This window comes from Akebia trifoliata, chromosome 11, assembly GCF_017979445.1.
Source record: "Akebia trifoliata isolate Shusen 1 chromosome 11, ASM1797944v1, whole genome shotgun sequence".
Classification (NCBI taxonomy): Eukaryota; Viridiplantae; Streptophyta; class Magnoliopsida; order Ranunculales; family Lardizabalaceae; genus Akebia; species Akebia trifoliata.
Window position 1 is genome coordinate 4592954 of NC_141385.1, and position 19294 is coordinate 4612247.

At 33.1% G+C, this 19294-nt stretch overlaps 2 protein-coding genes across 2 annotated transcripts; both read left to right on the plus strand.

Moving 5' to 3' along the window:
- Positions 1 to 4419: 4419 nt before the first annotated feature.
- LOC147390479 (sodium/calcium exchanger NCL2-like) lies at positions 4420 to 10453 on the plus strand. Its single transcript, XM_086457903.1, has 9 exons — positions 4420 to 4798; positions 5932 to 6147; positions 7035 to 7216; positions 8025 to 8170; positions 8250 to 8517; positions 8647 to 8771; positions 8858 to 9089; positions 9168 to 9470; positions 10205 to 10453. Exons 1-9 carry the CDS (start codon positions 4420 to 4422, stop codon positions 10451 to 10453), a joined length of 2100 nt encoding a protein of 699 aa, XP_086314029.1.
- Positions 10454 to 13541: 3088 nt separating this feature from the next.
- On the plus strand, positions 13542 to 15759 carry LOC147390480 (nudix hydrolase 15, mitochondrial-like). Its single transcript, XM_086417241.1, has 4 exons — positions 13542 to 14033; positions 14151 to 14293; positions 15201 to 15320; positions 15418 to 15759. Exons 1-4 carry the CDS (start codon positions 13727 to 13729, stop codon positions 15646 to 15648), a joined length of 801 nt encoding a protein of 266 aa, XP_086273367.1. The 5' UTR covers positions 13542 to 13726; the 3' UTR covers positions 15649 to 15759.
- The last annotated feature ends 3535 nt before the right edge of the window (positions 15760 to 19294 follow it).

Here is a 19294-nt window from a genome sequence, read left to right on the forward strand (position 1 = left end):
ATAGTGAGATATACAACTGGGGAATCCCCTAGTTTACAATAAAAAATTGGCATGTTTAAGACTTGACGTCGTAGATGCTTGAGTTGGTAATGGTGACCATAGTGGATTGTGAAATGTTTGCCCTGAGATTTGGAGAAGAGCAGACTAATTGCTTGGGAGTGCGTAAATAAAAGATCCTATAGGATACTGCAGTAGAAGAATCGTTAACGTGGTGTATTTCTATTTATTTCACTCTTAATTTTAATTAGAAACAAGTGTACCTAGTTTTTTTTCTCTCTATATTATTTTTCAATTAGAAAGGAAACAAAACTCTTATTAAGGACCTCCCTAATATGTAAACTTTCTATTAATTTTATTTGTATTATATTTAGAGATTGAATGATATCAAAATTAGACTCAATGTAGTCCAAATAATAATTCCAGCAATTTTGGCTTGATTAAAGAGGTTTTTTGAAAATTTCTTTTAAAACCTAAGATAACACCAATTTTTCATAAAAATTCTTAATTTTAAATTAAATAAAAACCCTTCTTATGCATTATAAATTACATTATAACATTACCATCAACTAATAATTTCATAGTGACTCATTTATCTTTTTTTAACTAATACTATCTACATCACATGGATTTTTATGATTTGAGTTATTTATTTATTTACAAGATTTATTTATTGGGTCATGCATTTTAATTAATGACCCAATTATATAAAGTCAAAAATTCTATAATAGTGATTACTTTTTATCTCATAAAATTATTAAAATTTTAACAATGAGTGGAAACATGACATTAATCATTATATTTTTTCATAATTACGTTGACTTCAAATTTTGACAACTTCTTGTCTAACATAATAAATTATCGAAATATTGATTATGAAACTATTATTATGTCAAAACAAAAATATTGATTATAATCTATCACCATTAAAGAGGTTTTCAGGAGTATTATTAATTAAATAATTTCATGAATTTTTAGATCAGGGATATTATATATGGCATAGATGACATACAACCACCACAACTCACATTAGTATATTTAATCAAAATATAACATTATAGAATCTAACTGAATATTATGATTATAGATAAGATTTTGAAATTTGTGATCATGTGTAAAATATTTTGTTTATATGATCTTAAATTGAATTTTTTTCAAAATTATTTTGTAAAAGAATATTCACCTTAACACAATCGGTTTAATGGGTTAAGTGGGAAAATGATATAACAAAATTCGTGTGGCACATTGACCTCACAATTTTAGTAACTTCACTTGTACAAAGATTCTATATATTAAAGAAGATTCGCAATATCGTTAGAATTAGAAATATACTCTTTTAATTTTAGTAGGAAACCTTGATGGATAAGAAGCATACTAATAGAGGAACTATAAACCCTCTATCTCCATCTATATAAGAGGATCGACACTCTATAATAGCAATAAAAGTAAGAGATGCACAAAAGACATTCATTGGTGAACATTGTGATATCCATCTATCAGTAGAACTTTAGTCTATTCAAATAGAGAAGAGAGAGAAGGTGACCTTCAAAATTGAAGAATTCGAAATTGGGGTTTACGCACTTTAATTTGTTGGCACGTGGATTGCGAAAAGGGACACCTCCAACACATTATTGGATCAACATTTTTGGCTTATGACACTAGGTGAGTACCCTAACTTCGATTCTTAGTAACATAAATAAGTTTTTGAGATATATGAATGATTCTTGATCTATTAGGAATTATAGAATAATAGTTATGTGAATAAAATTTATATGTTTAAAATCTAACAAAAATGACTCTTGAAATAGCATTGGCGTAATCCATTCTCAATCCGCTTAACTTTTATAAAACACTTAGGATTTTACTTTTATTAAAGGACTCAATTAGATATCTTGTGATTGTACTTACTTAAATTTTGCTAAGCAAACAAATGAAATTAAATAAATAAAACGAGTTTAAAAGATCTACAAGGATATAACCCAAAGAAACAAAAAATGGACTTTCAAACAAAGAAATCTAATACAGAAAGAAAAAAACATTCTCAAAAGGCTAAAACCTTGAAAATTGAAATCAACCGCCTAGCCAACAAAAAATAACCAAAGAATAGAAGACCATCTTCTTAGTCTGGATTCAATGACGATTAGAGGGCCTGGTAGGAGTCATACATAAGGCTCAAAATGACCTCTTAAACATGAAAAAGAGAACCTCTAATATCAAAAACCAATTCCATGTCAGTGAAACTCTAAAATAAAAAACCAATAAAAACATGCAAACAAGATGAAGTACACATTTCTCTAAATAGAGCAAACTAATCTACCTGAGAGCCAAGGGTACATTAAAAAAAGACGAACCTCTGATGAAAACCATGAAGCCTCCCAACAGCATCTCCCACATACACATCTGAGATTGCTACCAGGTAAATCATCGATCCATTTTCACTCTTAAAAACTAAAGCTATTTATCCCTACCTCCATCTCTCTCTCTCTCTCTCTCTCTCTCTCTGAGTCACGCAACACAAAGGTAGGATGGTGATTGTAATTTAACCTATGAGGATTTGTGAATTTTAGAGGGTCATTAATTGTACACAGCTTTGTACTTGTCCGTAACGCATGAGTTCACCTGACTCATCAATATAAGGTAATAATTACCTGACTGTTATGAGTTGTTTTACTCAGTACGGGATATTCTAGGCTAGTATTTTGATATGGTGTGACAATATACTCTCATGTATCTAACCAATCCCAATGATAGCATCTGGTCATGGAATTTGATAAATTATGATTTGGTTTCTAAATAATATGAACATATGTGTGTATAATAAAGTATCGCTAGATTGATTTTACTGGTAGCTGCAAATGAAGACTATGAAAATGTTACAATTGCAATGTGTGTTTCACATTCTAGAATTGAGAGTAATGAGATTTCAACTTTAAACCCGTAAGTCTATTATCAAGGATAGAATATCAAGGGATGTCCAGGGAGCCTTTTATGGTAGGGATATCGTTGAGAAGTCTCCAGGTAAATTTGCTAATTTGCCATTAATCTCTCAAAAGTGTGCCGTAGGAGACATACTTGCTTAACCCCATTTTCGGGTTATAAATTAAGGGTGATATCCTTTGTACACTATTTTTCTTCTTTATATAATTCTGTCCTTTTATAAAACACCTATGATTTTACTTTTATCAAAGGTCTCAACTTGTGCATGGTTGTCAATTCAGAATAAATTCATTATTAATTCCATCAAGTTTTTTTTTTTTCTCTCTAACTAAGTAAGCAAAGGATTGTATTGATTTTCTAAAGTATGCAATGGAAAATTCAGATTCTACAAGTCTGAACTTGGGGAGACTCATCCTATCACCCTCTAGGCAAGTCTTTACAATCAAAGGAAGAGAATCTGAATTTAGAATCTCAATTGGGATTGCGTTAGAGACAAGACGGTCTGCCACAGTGTTCGCCTCATGGGATGCTGAAAATCCAATTTGTTTTTGGACGAAAATGGTGGGTTCGCACGGTTACAGCACATTCGGACGTGTCAATCGTGCAAAATGTGGGGAGTGAGGTTTAGGGACTGATTAGAAAGAACTGTTTTACTAAATGAACTATTAAGAAAAGTTCTAAAACTTAGTGACTAACTAGAAAGAAACCCCCTGCCAGGGTCTTTTTAGTAATTTTTCCCAATTTTATATCCATTGACATCACAACTTGGTACTTTTTTCATTATTATTATTATTATTTATAAACTTTTACCAACTTGCAATCCCATGACATTGATTTAAGCTCTGAACCTCCGAGGTCTCCCAATTCTACCATATCCTTGATAGTCCAAGATGGTAGAACTTCGGTAGTGTATTATTATAATAAAATGTCAATGTGGAAATATAAGTTTTCTTATTTTAACTATATATATAATACGCACATGTTAAGATTCCATGTACTTAACCAATTTGCAAATCAATATAAATTAGTATAGTAACAATTGGATGTTTCACGATTCCTTCATAGTTGGGGGGGGAAAGACCTTGACTACATATGTATTCACATGTTAATTAAGATTCTGGAAACTTATCCAACTTGCGTTCTCATAGGCCATGACAATGGTTTAGTGGAAAATCCGGGATCTTCGGATTTACTCCACCTTGTTTTGAGGAGAGGGACAACTTTAGTGGTATGTTATCCTACTTGCAATACGATAACAACGATTTAATTGATTCCATCATGGTTGTGACGTGTGGTGGGAGACCTTAAGTGGTGTGTTATAATAAAAAGCCGGTATGGAAAGATGAGTCTTCTTTTTTTAACACAATGACCTTGAATCTGTATAAATGCACATGTTAAGATTCTATATATTTTACCAACTTGCATCATCACATACCAGCTATTTATAAGTTATCATCTGAGCACCAAGAGAGGATGAGGGGAGAGATGATTAAAGGTGTGGTAGTTGGTGTCATTTGTCTTACAATCGCAATAGTCCTGACAGTTTTAAAATTCAAATCCCTATTCAAAAGTTCACGATCAATTTCAGATGGTGTCGATGATATCCATGGATCTCCCATTCTACTACTCAACGGATTGGATGCTTCGGAAGGCTGCGAGCACATGTACGGTTTCTTACCATGCACAAACAACCTTGCAGGCCACCTCTTCCAAATTTTCATCTATGAGTACCTATTATTTCTTGGGGAGAAGTATGTTTCAGCGGGGAGTGAGTCTCTTTTCAAGATCATAGGGACAGGTGGTTTCTTCGGGGCTTGTGGGTTCCATGTCTTAGGTGCACTTCCTGAGGCCATGATAGTTCTTGGTAAGCTTCTGGCTCAATCATTTCATAAGAAAAGTTAGGACTTCTTAGGGTAAATTTTGAATGGTTTTTGTGACAATGAGTGTATTTTACTTTGAATTATATGATTGTAGAACTAGAAAGTAGGATAGATTTGCAAAAAATCCTAATGGATCATGTTAGTAATTAGAATAGATTCATTATTTTTAGATCTAGATGTTTTTTCTTAAGTTATAAACTTGCTCCTATTCTTTTAGATGACAAGAATGGTTTAGTACTTAAGTTTTAACTTTTAAATTTAGGTGCCCCTAACTGGTTACCCTTTGGTGTAGAAATTCTCATTTTAAAACTACTAAATTTTTTATTTAAATACTCAATTAATTTAGGGACCACTTAGTTGCACACCACCCATTATCAATTGCACCCCATCACTTAAAAACTCACCTTTGCACTCCATTTAGATGTTACACTCCAAAAATAATTTTAAAAAAATGTTGCACTCCTTTTTTATGTTTTTGTTCTTCCTCAACTATGCCCAAAGAAATTATTGTTAGTTCAATAATTTTTGCAAGAAATATATTTTTTCATTTTGGAACCATCTTTACAAAGTTACTTTCTTTCGAAAAACAAAGGATCAGATTAAATTCTAAACAAAGATTAGAAAATCAGTGCCTTAATGAAGTTTGAGTCAAAGAGAACACGAACAAAATCAATCACGAAACATGATCAAAGTATAGTACGATCAAAGAATATAACCATATATACTGAGAGCTTATTTGGTGAATGTTTTGTGCCACTCTATCTTCAGTGACTGCATATCTTTGAATTTTTTCTTCTTCTTCGTCTTCTTCAAAGCTCTTTGATTGGGATTTTTAATCATATGAGGAAAGCTCTTCAAGATCTTAGTCAATTAACTCTGTTGAATTACTTTTGCAATTGAAAACTTCCTATTGTGGATTACTATCACAATTTTTCCTATTCTTCGCATTTTTCTTTTGTTTCAAAGCGCCTATTTTGATGAGTCTACATCCTTATTTGGTATGTTATATCTCAGCATAGTTCTCTATTTTGAAATACTGCACAAAGAATTGTTCTTTTGCTAATCCTATTGTAGAAAGAATTGATATAAAATGACTATCTGTTATCATTTTGTTCAGCATCTGGACTTTCTAAGAGCAAAGAAATTGCTCAAGAGCAGGTCATGATGGGAGTTGGCTTGTTGGCTGGATCAACTGTCTTGCTTCTGACTTTGCTGTGGGGAACTTGTGTCATTGTGGGCAAGTGTGATTTTTCAGACAAGTCGTCTTATGAAGAATTAGAGACCTCAACTTCAAACTATTCAAAGCATAGTAAACATCAATCACGTTTAACTGGTTCGTTATGCTTCTACTCACATTTCTTGCAAAACTGAGAATTGAGAATGCATCAAAAGCCTTAATACTGCCAAAGCAATGTTATATATTTGTAATTAGTAGTTGTTTTTTTTATATATTGTTTTTTGAATAATTAAGCATATCGTAATAAATAAGTAAATTAATATAGAAGGCATGTAGAAGCATAGCCCTTAGTTTACATGAATCTGAGAATGGTAAGACCTGTTAATCTCCTACATATGGCATATGAATGTAAATTGGATAATTGCTTCATGGAAGAAACTACTAGTTGATCATCTGTGATAAAACGAACAATTAATGGATTGAAACAGTTAAGAAAAGTAGAGAAAACTACCATATAATTGATATTTGTGTATTATTTCTCTTCTCATTATATATTCTTTGAATATATATATTAAGTTTACCCCTTGCAAAATGCAAGATTAGGCGTTTACCCTTGATCCAAAGTCAACATCCCTTTTTGTTGATGAATAACTTGTTAAAACTTGATTTAATTAAAAATACCCTTCCAAAACTTAAATTAATCATTATATCATAGTTTGCATAAAAATCAAAATTTTACAGTAAATTCATCATCAAAAAGTGACTTTGACTTTTGTCAAGTATTCTTGCATTTTGTAGGGGGCAAACCTAATATCTCCAATTTTGCAAGGGGTATTACTAATATTGCTTAAATTTAACACCATACCTTTCACAATGGTATTACTAATATGAATTAAAATGATATTTCATACATTGTTTTCCCTAATCAGCAATGAAATTGTTTTAAAGAATCACTACACAAATCACTTAATTAATTTCAAATCATTCCATTTAGGAGAAATTTCAAGTTTACCTTTTTTTTTATCAATCGATTATCACTATAGGTTCGGGTATCATTACTGACAAGGAGACTAGCTATACTGCCAAGATCATGGTTCTATCAGTGGTCCCATTCATCATTTTGCAACTACCAAAAATGTTCAATCTATCTTTTGGGGGACGAATTGTAATCTTGGCATCTCTCATTATTTCTATTCTACTCCTACTGTGTTTCTTCCTCTTCCAGGTATGCCATTTAGCCTTTTATGACAAAATAATCTATTTTGATTTGGTTGGTTTATCTAGAGGTTGTACAAAGTATGCATGAAAAATTAGTTAATTATTGGATCAGTGTGTTTAATTTCGAAAGTATTTCTCAAAATGGTAAATTTAAAATTTTGACTTAGAAGTTTCAGAATGGGCTGATTTTGTGAGGATGACCTATATGGTGAGGAGATCATGCTCACAAAAAATGAGTCCAGTCTGAGACTTCTAACCCTATCAAAAGTAGTGGATTATGAAAAAAAAATTGACGCTGCACGATTCTTCAACTTGGAATTAGATATTTTCAAATGGGCTGATTTTTGTGAGGATGATCACGTCACCATGGAGATAATTCTCATTAAAAAAATCAGTCCATTCCCAAACATCTAACCCATATAGGACAAAACATGTTGGCCAAAATGGTTGTTGATCCAGATCCATATATATAAAAGAATGCTAGCATCCAAGCAATCATGGGACATTGTCCTATTAGTTTTAGACCAGGGATGCCCTTTTGAAACTTGAAAACATTTCACTCTTATGGGAAATATATGTTGTTCTATCTAAAAAATTAAAATTGGGAGTTGGATCAAATGGTTCAACTAGTCAATTCCATTAATGGGAGTGTTTTCCCTTAGTGAGATAAAAGTTTTTGCCAAATTAAGGAACTATGAAATATTTTCATTTCGGGATAAATTTTAACATCTGTAAAAAAAACTTGATTTTCAAAAATGTAGTTGGATATTTTTTATCGTTTGTATTAGTAATTTGATTTATTTATATTTATACAGGTCTTTGAACCGCGGATTCAAAAGAGAAGACTAGAATATGTGAAGCATGAGCATCTGATGGTAGATTTTTTGAGTCACGTGCGAAGGCATTTATCAGGAAAACTCCTTACAGATCAAGGCGCACCTAATCTAACAATTATAAAAAGGTTAATTTTTCTTTTTAAATTCATTATCTAATTTTCGAGATTTTCTTATTTGGTCGTTCTTGCTCAATTTCAATTGCAGATTATTTGAGGGTATCGATCTTGACGGGGATGATAGTATAACTATTCCTGAATTGAGAAAAATGATCATAGGAATCAAGTCTGAAAGGATACATTCGACTAAGGATTGTGAAATAACCGAAGTATTGAAAGAATTTGATCTAAATCATGACCACAAAATCTCTAAGGATGAATTTGTTGAAGGGTTTGCGAAGTGGCTTGTTAAGAATAAGCATGCAACCAACAATTGTGGTTCTTTTCCAAAAAGGCCTTTAGACAACTCACATCAGGTAAGTAACCTCATCTTATGGCTTCCAAGACTCCTCAAGCATCCTCATTTTGATGTTAATGTTTTGCAGAAATTAGGGTTGTGATTTTTATTTCTTATCCTTTTTTTTTTTTTTTTTTACTTTATGCAGGAGAGAATGGCAGAAGATGCAATAAATAAGCCTGTAGTGTTAGATATTATAGAACATGTGCAAAGCAATGCATCTGAAAGCCTCCTCACAAAAGATGGAACACCTAATATACCTATTATAAAAAGGTTAAATCTTGTTACATATTTATTTTATGCGGTTTCGACATTTAATAGTCTTGTCTTTGATCAATTATTCTCACATTCGAATGCAGGCTATTTGAGAAATTTGATCTTGACGGGGATAATTGTATATCACTTTCTGAATTAAAGGAATTAGTACAAGGTATCAAATTTGGAAAAGACTTGAATAAGGATGAAGTTGTAGCAAAATTACTGGAAAGGCTAGATACAAATGGAGATCAAATAATTAATGAGGATGAATTTGTCAATGGTTTTGCACAGATGCTTAATTCAGCAATGTCAGAAGATGATGATAGCTACCAAGTAAGTAACCTTATCTTATGGCTTCCTTGGATTCCTAAATTACTATTGTGTTATAACACCTCTAATCTGAACACACAGGAGGCTTGGAAAGAAACTGATAAGTTGGTAGATGAGAAAGAGCCAAAAGGAGGAATAGCCGTTTATCTTTCATGGCCTTGGTTTAAATCAATATTATTAATGTTGTTGGGAACTACTATTTTATCATTACTTGCAGAACCTCTTATCGATGCTGTTCAAAATTTCTCCAATGCAGCAAGTCAGCCATCTTTCTTCGTCTCATTTATAGTAGTCCCTTTAGCAACAAACTCGAGAGAGGCTGTCTCAGCAATTATTGCTGCAAGGCAAAAGAAACCTAGAACTACATCTTTGGCATTCTCTGAGGTTTGTCTCTCCAGATTTTATTCATTAATATACATTTTAAGAGAAATACAACTGTCCACCATATTTCTTTCACGAGTCCTACATATCTCAGGCATATTTAGTCAATAGGACACATTCAAACTCAGTTATATATTATACTAGATAGATAACTGTTAAATTTTTGGCTAATAAAATTTACTACATCCATGGATGATGTGTTAGCGTCTTCTAACTTCAACTTGATTTTCCATCCTGTTACTCATTTAGAATAAAACATCCGTGACCCAATTTGAATGATTTTCACATGATGAACTTATAGAGGCACAAACCATAAAATCATTTTTAAATGGTTAATTCTAGAGTCAAATTGTATGTGATACAAAATATCTCTAGCCATTGAACATAGGCTGTTTTCACCATCTAGACATGAATGTTCGAAATGGCCCTTCATCTTTTTCATTTATTTTTTGTTGGTGAAACTTCACCAAATTTTCACATTCCAACTGGCATTGCATACTCTAAAAAAAGAAATAAAAATAAAAATCACATTTGGGTTCAATTTTATGTTAGATGGATTACTTATAAAAAGATTTAACTTTTAGGCCTACTCATTTACAGTAAACAAAATAGTTCTGTTTTGAGCATACGAAGAAAACACTTTCAAAACTAGTACTAATACAACCATGTGAACTGCAAAATCTTAGAACAATCATTTTTGAAATTATCTCGCTAACCTCTCCAAGTTCTTGGTGCAGATTTATGGTGGGGTATTCATGAATAATGTCCTTGGGTTGTCTGTCCTTTTAGCAATTGTTTATGCACGAGATTTGACATGGGATTTCTCAGCTGAAGTACTTGTTGTCCTCATTGTTTGCATCGTAATGGGTCTTCTTGCCAGCTACCGCTCAGACTTCCCACTTTGGACATGTTACATAGCGTTCCTACTGTACCCATTGTCTCTCATGTTGGTTTATGTTCTCGACTATGTTTTCATGTGGTCGTAAGATTAGTAGAATCAGAAACTGGAGGAGGTTATAGCTAATGCAAGACATTTTATCCCATTGGTGATCACTTTGAACATTTGCAATGGCTCGTAGCGAAGAAAATAAATGTTATCTATTGTCCTGACCACCAATTAGAGTTCTACTTAGAACAATCGGGTTGGAACTTGGGTACAACTGTACTTTTTATGTTTTCGAATATTAATTTGTAGTCTGTTTCTTTTGCTTGTTTGTTTGTGATTACAAGTTTCCACTAAGTTTTTCGACGAAAGTTTCACAAATAAAGTTGCGACCATAATTTCTAGAGTAGGAAATGCATGGGAAAATTATGCAGAACTAGAAAACTATGTGAAACAAAAGGGTGAAATGAGGCCATAGAATTTTTTTGTTATGCAGAAATTGGGAGCAAGAAATTATTGTGAATATGTAAATGAAACTAAAACCCAGGGCAACACATCTACGAGGGCCACTTACATAACCTCTGCTCATTTGAGACCAAGTTTTTCTTGCAGATGAACAAGGTCGACATACTACCACTATTCACTATGGGAGCTCTGCTTAGTACTGATAAATGTAAGAGTAGTAAACTCAAATTGAGAAATTATTTCATCTAAGGCAGTCAATCCAAAATACTAAATAATACTGATTTGATTAAACTGATGGTTGATGTACTAAGAAAGAGACGCTTTATTGAAATTATATGCACAACATTATAGGGAAATTGTAAAATTGGAATATACATGTTTTGTTTATCTTCTCTTGTGGAAGATAGATGAATCGTGTATTGTATATATAGATTACAGATTTAACAAGATTTGAATAAATCTTCTAGATGCGTTAGATAAGAATATTAAATAATTAATCCTAGATTTTTAACTAAAAATAAGGGTTTACAATAAAGAAAGAATAATTAGTAAGTATGTTTCTTCAACTAAAGGAGGATTTGTTGGGGTCTTCAACGCAATTGAGAATTTGTAGGCGAGTGGAGGATTTGTAGGAGAATGTCAATATATCTTCTAATCTCAACATATTTAGAGTCCTCAACGTGTAATTGAGGATTTGTAGGAGAATCTCAACATATCTTCAAATTTCAACGTATCTAGGAGATACAAGTCCTGATACTCCCCCTCAAGTTGTAGTGAGGTTGGTGATATCGACCACACCTAACTTGTTAGTGAGTCATTGAAAGGCCTCTGTATCAAGTGGCTTTGTAATAAATCTGCAAGTTGATCATGAAAGCTAATGAAACGAGGTTGAATGATGTTCACGATGATCTTCTCTAGAACAAAGTGACAGTCAATTTCGATGTGCTTAGTTCGTTCATGAAAAATCAGGTTCTTTGCGATATGGATGGTGGCTTGGTTGTCGGAGAATGCAAAAATAGGTACTAAGAGTATTTACGGTATACTAGATGTCTAGCCATGTAATAGTGAGGTATAAGAGATAGGTGTTGGGTCGGAGAGAGGATCCCCAGATATGGGTGTTAATTGTAGTTGTTGTTCCGTAGGAAGAAAGGAAGGATGTGTAGCGGACATACTAACATTGTGTAATATATCTAGAATATAGTTTCGTTGGTAGAGAAATATGCCTTTAGGAGAATGTGAAACTTCAATACCGAGGAAATATTTTAATTTGCCAAGGTCTTTGATGGAAAACGTTATTTTGAAAAAATTTATGAGTGATTTGATAGCTCCATCGTTGTTTCCTATGATGATGATGTCAACAACATAAACAAAAGCAATAATGAGATGGACCCCTCGATTTGAGTAAATAAGCTATAGTACGAGATAGATTGTTTGAAATCTTGTTAGATTAAGGTGGTTGACAATTTGGAAAACCATTGTTGTGAGGTCTGTTTTCGGTCGTATAATGATTTGTTAAGTTTATAGACTTGAGTCTCCCCCTTACAAGAGAAGCCAGGGGGAAATTTCATGTAAACTTCTTTATCAAGAGAGTCTTGTAAAAAAAACATTATTAACATCTATTGGTTATTAACATCTAATTGGTGTAAGGCCCATGCCTTAACCATGGCAATAGAGAGGAGAACTCGAATAGTGACAAGCTTGGCAACCAGGGCAAAGGTATAATGATAGCAATGCCCTCAACTTGATTGAAATCTTTACCCACTAAACGAGCTTGTATTGTTCGATTGAACCGTCGAAGCGGTATTTTATTTTATAAATTCATTTGCAACCAATAAGATGTTTTCCATAGGACAACAAAGTGAGGGTTCATGTGTTATTGACCTCAAGAGTGTTGATTTCTTTTGTTATGGCATCACCTCAAACTAAAAATTTAATAACTTGGGTGAAAGATAACGGTTCATTGTGAGTTAGAATTTTAGTGAGGTTCACTTTATGGGGCATGGAAAGTTCAGTAAAGTATAACTAATCGGAGATGGGAACTTTTGTACTAGTAGAAACCGAAGAGCAAATAAATTCTTTTAAATGAGTAGGATGAGATATAGGAGGATTATCATTGGAAGGTAACACAATTAGATTTATGGAGGCATCTAGTATTGGGTCAACAAGGTTAGCACCATTGGGAATAGAGTCCATGGGCATAACCTGAGTTGACTCGGTACTATTAGAAGGTATGTCCATATGTGGCAATGATGTGGCACCAATGGAGATGTTATGTGGTGTTGGATCTAATGTTGTTGATTATGTAGGTTGATCCCCAATAAAATGAAAAGAATGTTCATCATGTAGAGGCATGATATAGATTTTATAGTTGACTAAGGGCAAAGAAATATTTTGATATGGAAATGAGATTTCATGGAAAATAACATCGTGAGATGTGTACATTTTATTAGTTTCAAAATCAAATACATGATAACATTTTTTATCATAAGGGTAATCGATGAAAATGTCAGGTTTCGCCCGTTGATCGAATTTATGTGTAAATTCGTATTTTTGACATAACAGGGACTCAAATGACATAACGTGGATAGATCCATATTTTAAAAATCAAATAGTCTGTTCCTTTTAAAAAACGTAATAATATAATTTTCAAAACAATATATCATTCTAATATATGGGCATACGGGGATGGATCCATATTTTAACTGGATCCAACTCTTGTAAAGGAACATTAATCCTTATCCCCCACAATTTTTTATTCCATATATTCCAAGGAACCAAGCTGCACATTCGAATTTGGATCGGATTTCGGATAAAATTGGATCCATTAGATGCCCTACCCGATCCTTGTTCTTGAAAAAGGGGAAGCAGAGAAATTATTCATGGCGGCAACCCCAATTCCGACTCCAACCTCATGAATTCGAATTCGATCTTCAATGGTGGATCCCAAAGACTTAGAAACTTAGTTCAACAACTACATCTTTACAAACCTCCTCCTATAATTGACAACAACAACGACGAGATCGAAGAACAGAGAAGAGAAGCAAGCGAGGGAAAAGTTGTTTCTCAAGTGGATTTTGCAGAATCTGCAACCCTAATTGCTCTCCCAGAAAGATTCAAACTTAAGAAAGCTGCAGTTCTCATTTGCCTCTTTGAAGATGATGATGGGGTTCTACGTGTCATCCTCACTAAACGATCTTCAAGACTCTCTACCCATTCAGGTTGTTGAGGATAATTCGATTATTTGATAGATCGAAAAAAAAAACTTAATTTGGGTTTTTTTTTTCTTTTTTTTTTTGGTTGAATTTTGATAAATGAAGTCGATTTCATGGTTGCAGGTGAGGTTTCACTTCCTGGAGGAAATGCAGAGGAGGGAGACACTAATGATATCGAGACAGCGATGAGGGAAGCTAAGGAGGAGATTGGGTTAGACCCTTCGCTTGTCAATGTTGTCACAGTTTTCGAACCCTTCGTTTCTAAGGTATTTTAGAGAATTTTTTGAATTTTGATTCATGTTTTTAGCCACTTCGTTGGATTCCGATAATTAGGGAGCATTTTATTGGAAGGAAGTTTTCTTATTTCTAATGTAATAATTGGTCTTGAAGCTGATACTGAAACAAAGTAACCATGGAAGAAAGGACCTTTTAGGGAAAAAAAAATAGTTTATTGTACTTTTTAAAAGGTTAAGATTTTTTACCTTTGAAAAATAGTTTTAGAAGTAATTTAAACAAACCTTTTAGCTCATCAACTTTTAAAAGTAAAAATAAGTTATTTTTTTAAGTGAAATGGGCTCAAAGGGAGAAACTTTGTACATCCAATTAGGATTTGGTTTTGGGCACTATCACTATCATGATGAGCTCTCAATTACCAATTGTTGAGAAAAACTGATGTTGAAAATCCCACATTGTAACAAATTGTTCTATCCAACCTATAATGAGAGCAACATTCAGTAATTAAGAGAATGGAAGACAGTAATTGGTTGGAGAGGTGAATTGTTATAGTAAGTTTGTATTAGCACAAAGAGTAATCTTACAAGGATGGTTTGTTCTGAAGAGGTGGATGAATGGGACATCGAATCTGAAACAGAAGGAAGGTCGAAAAATGGGTAAATTGGGAAAAAAATTCTTGGTCATATTTGGGCACTCTGATTGGCACGAAATCTAGATTGAAAAAATAGATCTTTTTGCTAGTGAGGGAGTTTAGTTTAACTCTGTTAATTGACGAGAAATCTTAGTATGTTAGGGAAGTTCTCGTCTCCAATTTTATTTCTTTTGATCTGTTCAAGTTATTTATTAGCCCTTGAATGTGATTTGCACATTTACAAAGCAGTGCTACATGGATATTTTTTCTTTTTTCTGGATGAGAAATTGGGTTTGTTTTCATTGTAGTTCCTTGTGAGAGTAGTTCCTGTAATTGGCATACTTTCCAATAAACAATCGTTTAAACCAGTCCCAAACGCTGCAGAGGTTGAAGAAATATTTGATGCTCCCTTGGAAATGTTTCTTAAGGTCCTACTCTATTTCACTTTAGTTTCTCTCTTTTGCTTGAATTTTTCTTGTGAAAGCTTTCTTTTTCTGGTATTTGACTTGATTATGATGGATTCAGGATGAAAATCGGAGATCAGAAGAGAATGAATGGATGGGTCATAAGTATTTGTTTCATTACTTTGATTACAAAACAGAGAGTAAGAAATTTGTGATATGGGGTTTAACTGCTGGGATCTTGATTCGGGTTGCATCAGTTGTGTACCAGCGACCACCAGATTTTGTCGAGCGGAAGCCTAATTTCTGGCATCGTAAATATGTTAATAAAGATACTGTCATGCCTCGACTTTAAAACATATTCTTTTGGATTATATTATCATGTTGCTTCATTTAATTGATTACATCCATCACAACCTGCATTGGTTGGGTTGGTAATTTATTGAATAAAGATTCTCTTAGACAATTTCTTTGGCAAATTCAATTTTCTTTCTCTCCTCTTCTTTGTTTGAATTTCGCATTCCAGCTTTCTCTGTTTTATTCGAGATTATTTAGAATCACTAACATGCAGTGTATGTGTTCAGAAGGTCATCTATAATCTCCATTATTGTGTTGTTAGTTTCTAGTGGTGTTCTTGCACATGCCCAAACCATGTCGGACAATTTTCTTATGTTTTATCTCTTATTAGATCTTTCTCTATAATCCCTAGGATCCACTCACTTCTAATCTGGCAGAACCTAGATTACATTTTTCGATGAAAATGATTCTATATCTGGAACCAAAACACCCCTAGATTGTTTTTGGAGTTTGGAGTTAATGATCAAAATGTTCAAAAAATTTATACAATTTCTAAAATATCCTCAGAAGTTGTTTTCACCATGTGGCATATGCCCATGATTAAAAAAGGCACCTCCTTGAACACTGTTACCAAACAACTGATTTCGCAATCCCAATTCTTGTAGAAGTGAACCTATAGAAAAAGCACTTCCATTGGAAGTAATAGTGCCTCATGTGAACCCGTACTCAATTGGCAAATCTCACATGTTCTGAATTTGGATGTGATTAGCTATATTGTGGATAGTTGTTCGACGGACTTCAGTCCCCAAGGAGCAGAACAAGACCACGACAGCAACACTACATCACACAAAATATATCCTCCGGTCTAGAGCTTACAATTGTTTCTGCACCCCTTGATCTTTAGTAAATGTGGAATTTCTTTTTTTTTTTTATGGTTATTGTAAAATTCTCAATGTCCTCAGTGAGAGTTACTCCGTGAGAAGTTCAGTAGTTTCGGACTTGGTCTTTGAATCGTAATACTGTCTCAGCCCGTTCCCAGCTTGACTCGCTCGTTGGCCTTATACTTGATTGTTTTATTTGTCACGAGTCCTTGATTCAATCCTCACAAAACATATTCAGCATTATTTCCCTCTATGGATGAGGGTTTCTTCCTTTTTCTTCATGTTAAATAAGATGGAATGAATGAAGAATTGGAAATTTGAATGGTAGTCGAACAAATAGAAGGGAAGCATAGTTCACACAAGCGATTGAAGTTGTGAAAATCTATGAAGAAAATATTATTGAGTGTTTGTAAACAAGCAGAGGAATACAGTGCATGAGTGTATTACTGCATTATTTTGTTTGTAAAAAGGCAGAGAAGGAATCAAACTATCCATAACGGGTGACAATCTCCCATCTAAAAACAAAATTCACAAAGATTAATCCATTTAATTATTTGAAGTGTTTCAGAGCCAACCAAAATTCGTTTCCATCATGAATATCAGACTCCTTTCCATCACTCTTATTCCGTTCCATCTAAAATTAGAGTATTAATTTTGCTTTTTGAATGTTTAATGCTATGAAAATTACACTTCAGAAGTGATGCAACGTGAATCAAAGAAAGGATATGATCAATGTCAATATCTAGGGAAAAAATTGGAATGCACCAGAAAATTAAAAAAATTTGAAATAAATTTTATTTACTCAAAGATGCTTTTGTATTGCAGTTACAATTAGGAGTGCAACTTGGTTCGGTTCGGTTCGGTTTGAGGTCAAATTGGAACCAAACCAACATAGGTCGGTTCCACTAAATAAGAACCAGAACCGAACTGAAACAAATTCCATTGGAACCAAACCAACCCAAACCAAATTAAAGTCGGTTTGGTTCGGTTCGGTTTCACGGATTGCAAATATTTTATAAATTATAAGTAATATTTTTTAATGAAAAAATAAACATAAAATTTCATATAATAAATCACAAATCTATCCATAAAAAATCATTAGTTTATCCATAAAAGATCACTAATCTATGTAATAACGCTTAAAATAATTCATAATAATTATTATATACATATGTATTTATTTATTGCATAAGGGTTCGGTTCTCGGTTTGGTTCGGTTCTATACAAGCTTGATCCAAGAACCTAACCAAATTGATCGGTTCTCCCTTTTTGTAACCTGGAACCGAACCGCAACTTGTTCCAAACCAAACCAAACCACCCCAAAGCCATTGGTTTGGTTCGGTTCTCGGTTTGAACTGGACCAAGTTGCACCCCTAGTTACAATACTATTTATAGAAAAGAGATTTATCCTTAGAAAAACATGAAAGTATCTAAAATAGGAAAATTACTAAAAATAATCAAAACGAATTAAGCATGGAAATAATTATTAATTACTACTTAATCCTAAAAGGAAAAATTGACTATGCCTGATTTTTTACTTCTATTAATTACTACTTAATGAAAATGATCAGGTCCCATAAAGTCAATTTTTGGGACCATAATTACATAAAGATCACCTACACTTGATTGCTATTTTCCGCAAACAAAAACAAATCATATAAATGCCAAATTATTGAGAGCTAAAAGAATTTCCATTGATTGTAGGAAAAACAACTAAATTCAGAGACAAATAAAATGAAACGAATTTTGCACTACTATGAGGGAGCCAATGTGGATCATCCACCCAAAATTTGGAGCCAAAATCCACCACGTCACAGCGCAACGGTGACCTTGTGGTGCACTGTGGTGATCTTGAGGAGATGAGCCTCGAGATTTGTGATGAAGCTTCTAGGTTTTTTGGCCATTGTAATGATGGATCTGTCTTGCATCAACTAGAGTAAATTTGACTCGAAACTCAAAAGAAATTCTATAAATGGAAGGGTTGTCTTAAAGAAAATGATCATTCTTTCTTCTTCCTGATTATACTCTGTTATTTTTTTGTTTTGTAAGAGAGAGTCATTGTAGAGTGAGAACTAAAAGAACCCTCTCTTCCTCTTTCTTCTTTATTTCTTCTTGTAACCTTAGTATAGTTCTTAGCTTATTTTCAAAGCTGTGTAATCAAAGAACTTCAAGCTGATTTTTGGAATCAAAGAGCAATAAGAAATCTCCATTGTCTTCTCTACTTTGATCTATTTATTTTATCTTATTGCTATTTGTTCCTCGCGATGATTGGCTAGACTCTCCATAGAGAGGTCAATGAAGCCGGTACAAGTTTATCTTAAAGTTATCGAATCAATTCTATTGCCTTTTTTTCAATGTATTTTTTTAAAGACTCTTAAGATTGTGATTATCCAATTTATATCTAAGGTTCTAACTTTAATGATTCATGCTTAGATAAAATCAAGCTTAATTATGCTTAGTGATAAACTTGAGACATAAATCTGATAATCTCATCTTGGTTAAGGATTCACATGTATTTTGGATTCACCTAAAGAATTAACCAATTTACATTCCAATCCATGAACGAGAGCTTTGTTGCATGGATAGAGATAGAAATATAATTGTTCAAATTTTAAGATAGCTTGCAAGGGTGGATTTGATCCCTCTAATCTTTATATTGCATTTCAATTCTTACTTTAATTTCATTCTCCTTCTTCGCTGTAATTTCTCTATACTTTGTTTTTAATTTGGTTATTAAAATCTGCATTAGTTTTAAGTCGATAGAATTTTCGAATCAATCGTTGTCCCTGTGGATTGAACTTTGCTCACCAAAGTTTATTATTA

Coding starts and splice junctions, on each gene's coding strand:
- LOC147390479 (XM_086457903.1), top strand. CDS start 4,420: ATGATTAAAGGTGTGGTAGTTGGTGTCATTTGTCTTACAATCGCAATA. Junction 7,217..8,024: donor TGTGTTTCTTCCTCTTCCAG/GTATGCCATTTA, acceptor ATATTTATACAG/GTCTTTGAACCGCGGATTCA. Junction 8,171..8,249: donor AATCTAACAATTATAAAAAG/GTTAATTTTTCT, acceptor TTTCAATTGCAG/ATTATTTGAGGGTATCGATC.
- LOC147390480 (XM_086417241.1), top strand. CDS start 13,727: ATGAATTCGAATTCGATCTTCAATGGTGGATCCCAAAGACTTAGAAAC. Junction 14,294..15,200: donor TCGAACCCTTCGTTTCTAAG/GTATTTTAGAGA, acceptor TTTTCATTGTAG/TTCCTTGTGAGAGTAGTTCC. Junction 15,321..15,417: donor CCTTGGAAATGTTTCTTAAG/GTCCTACTCTAT, acceptor TGATGGATTCAG/GATGAAAATCGGAGATCAGA.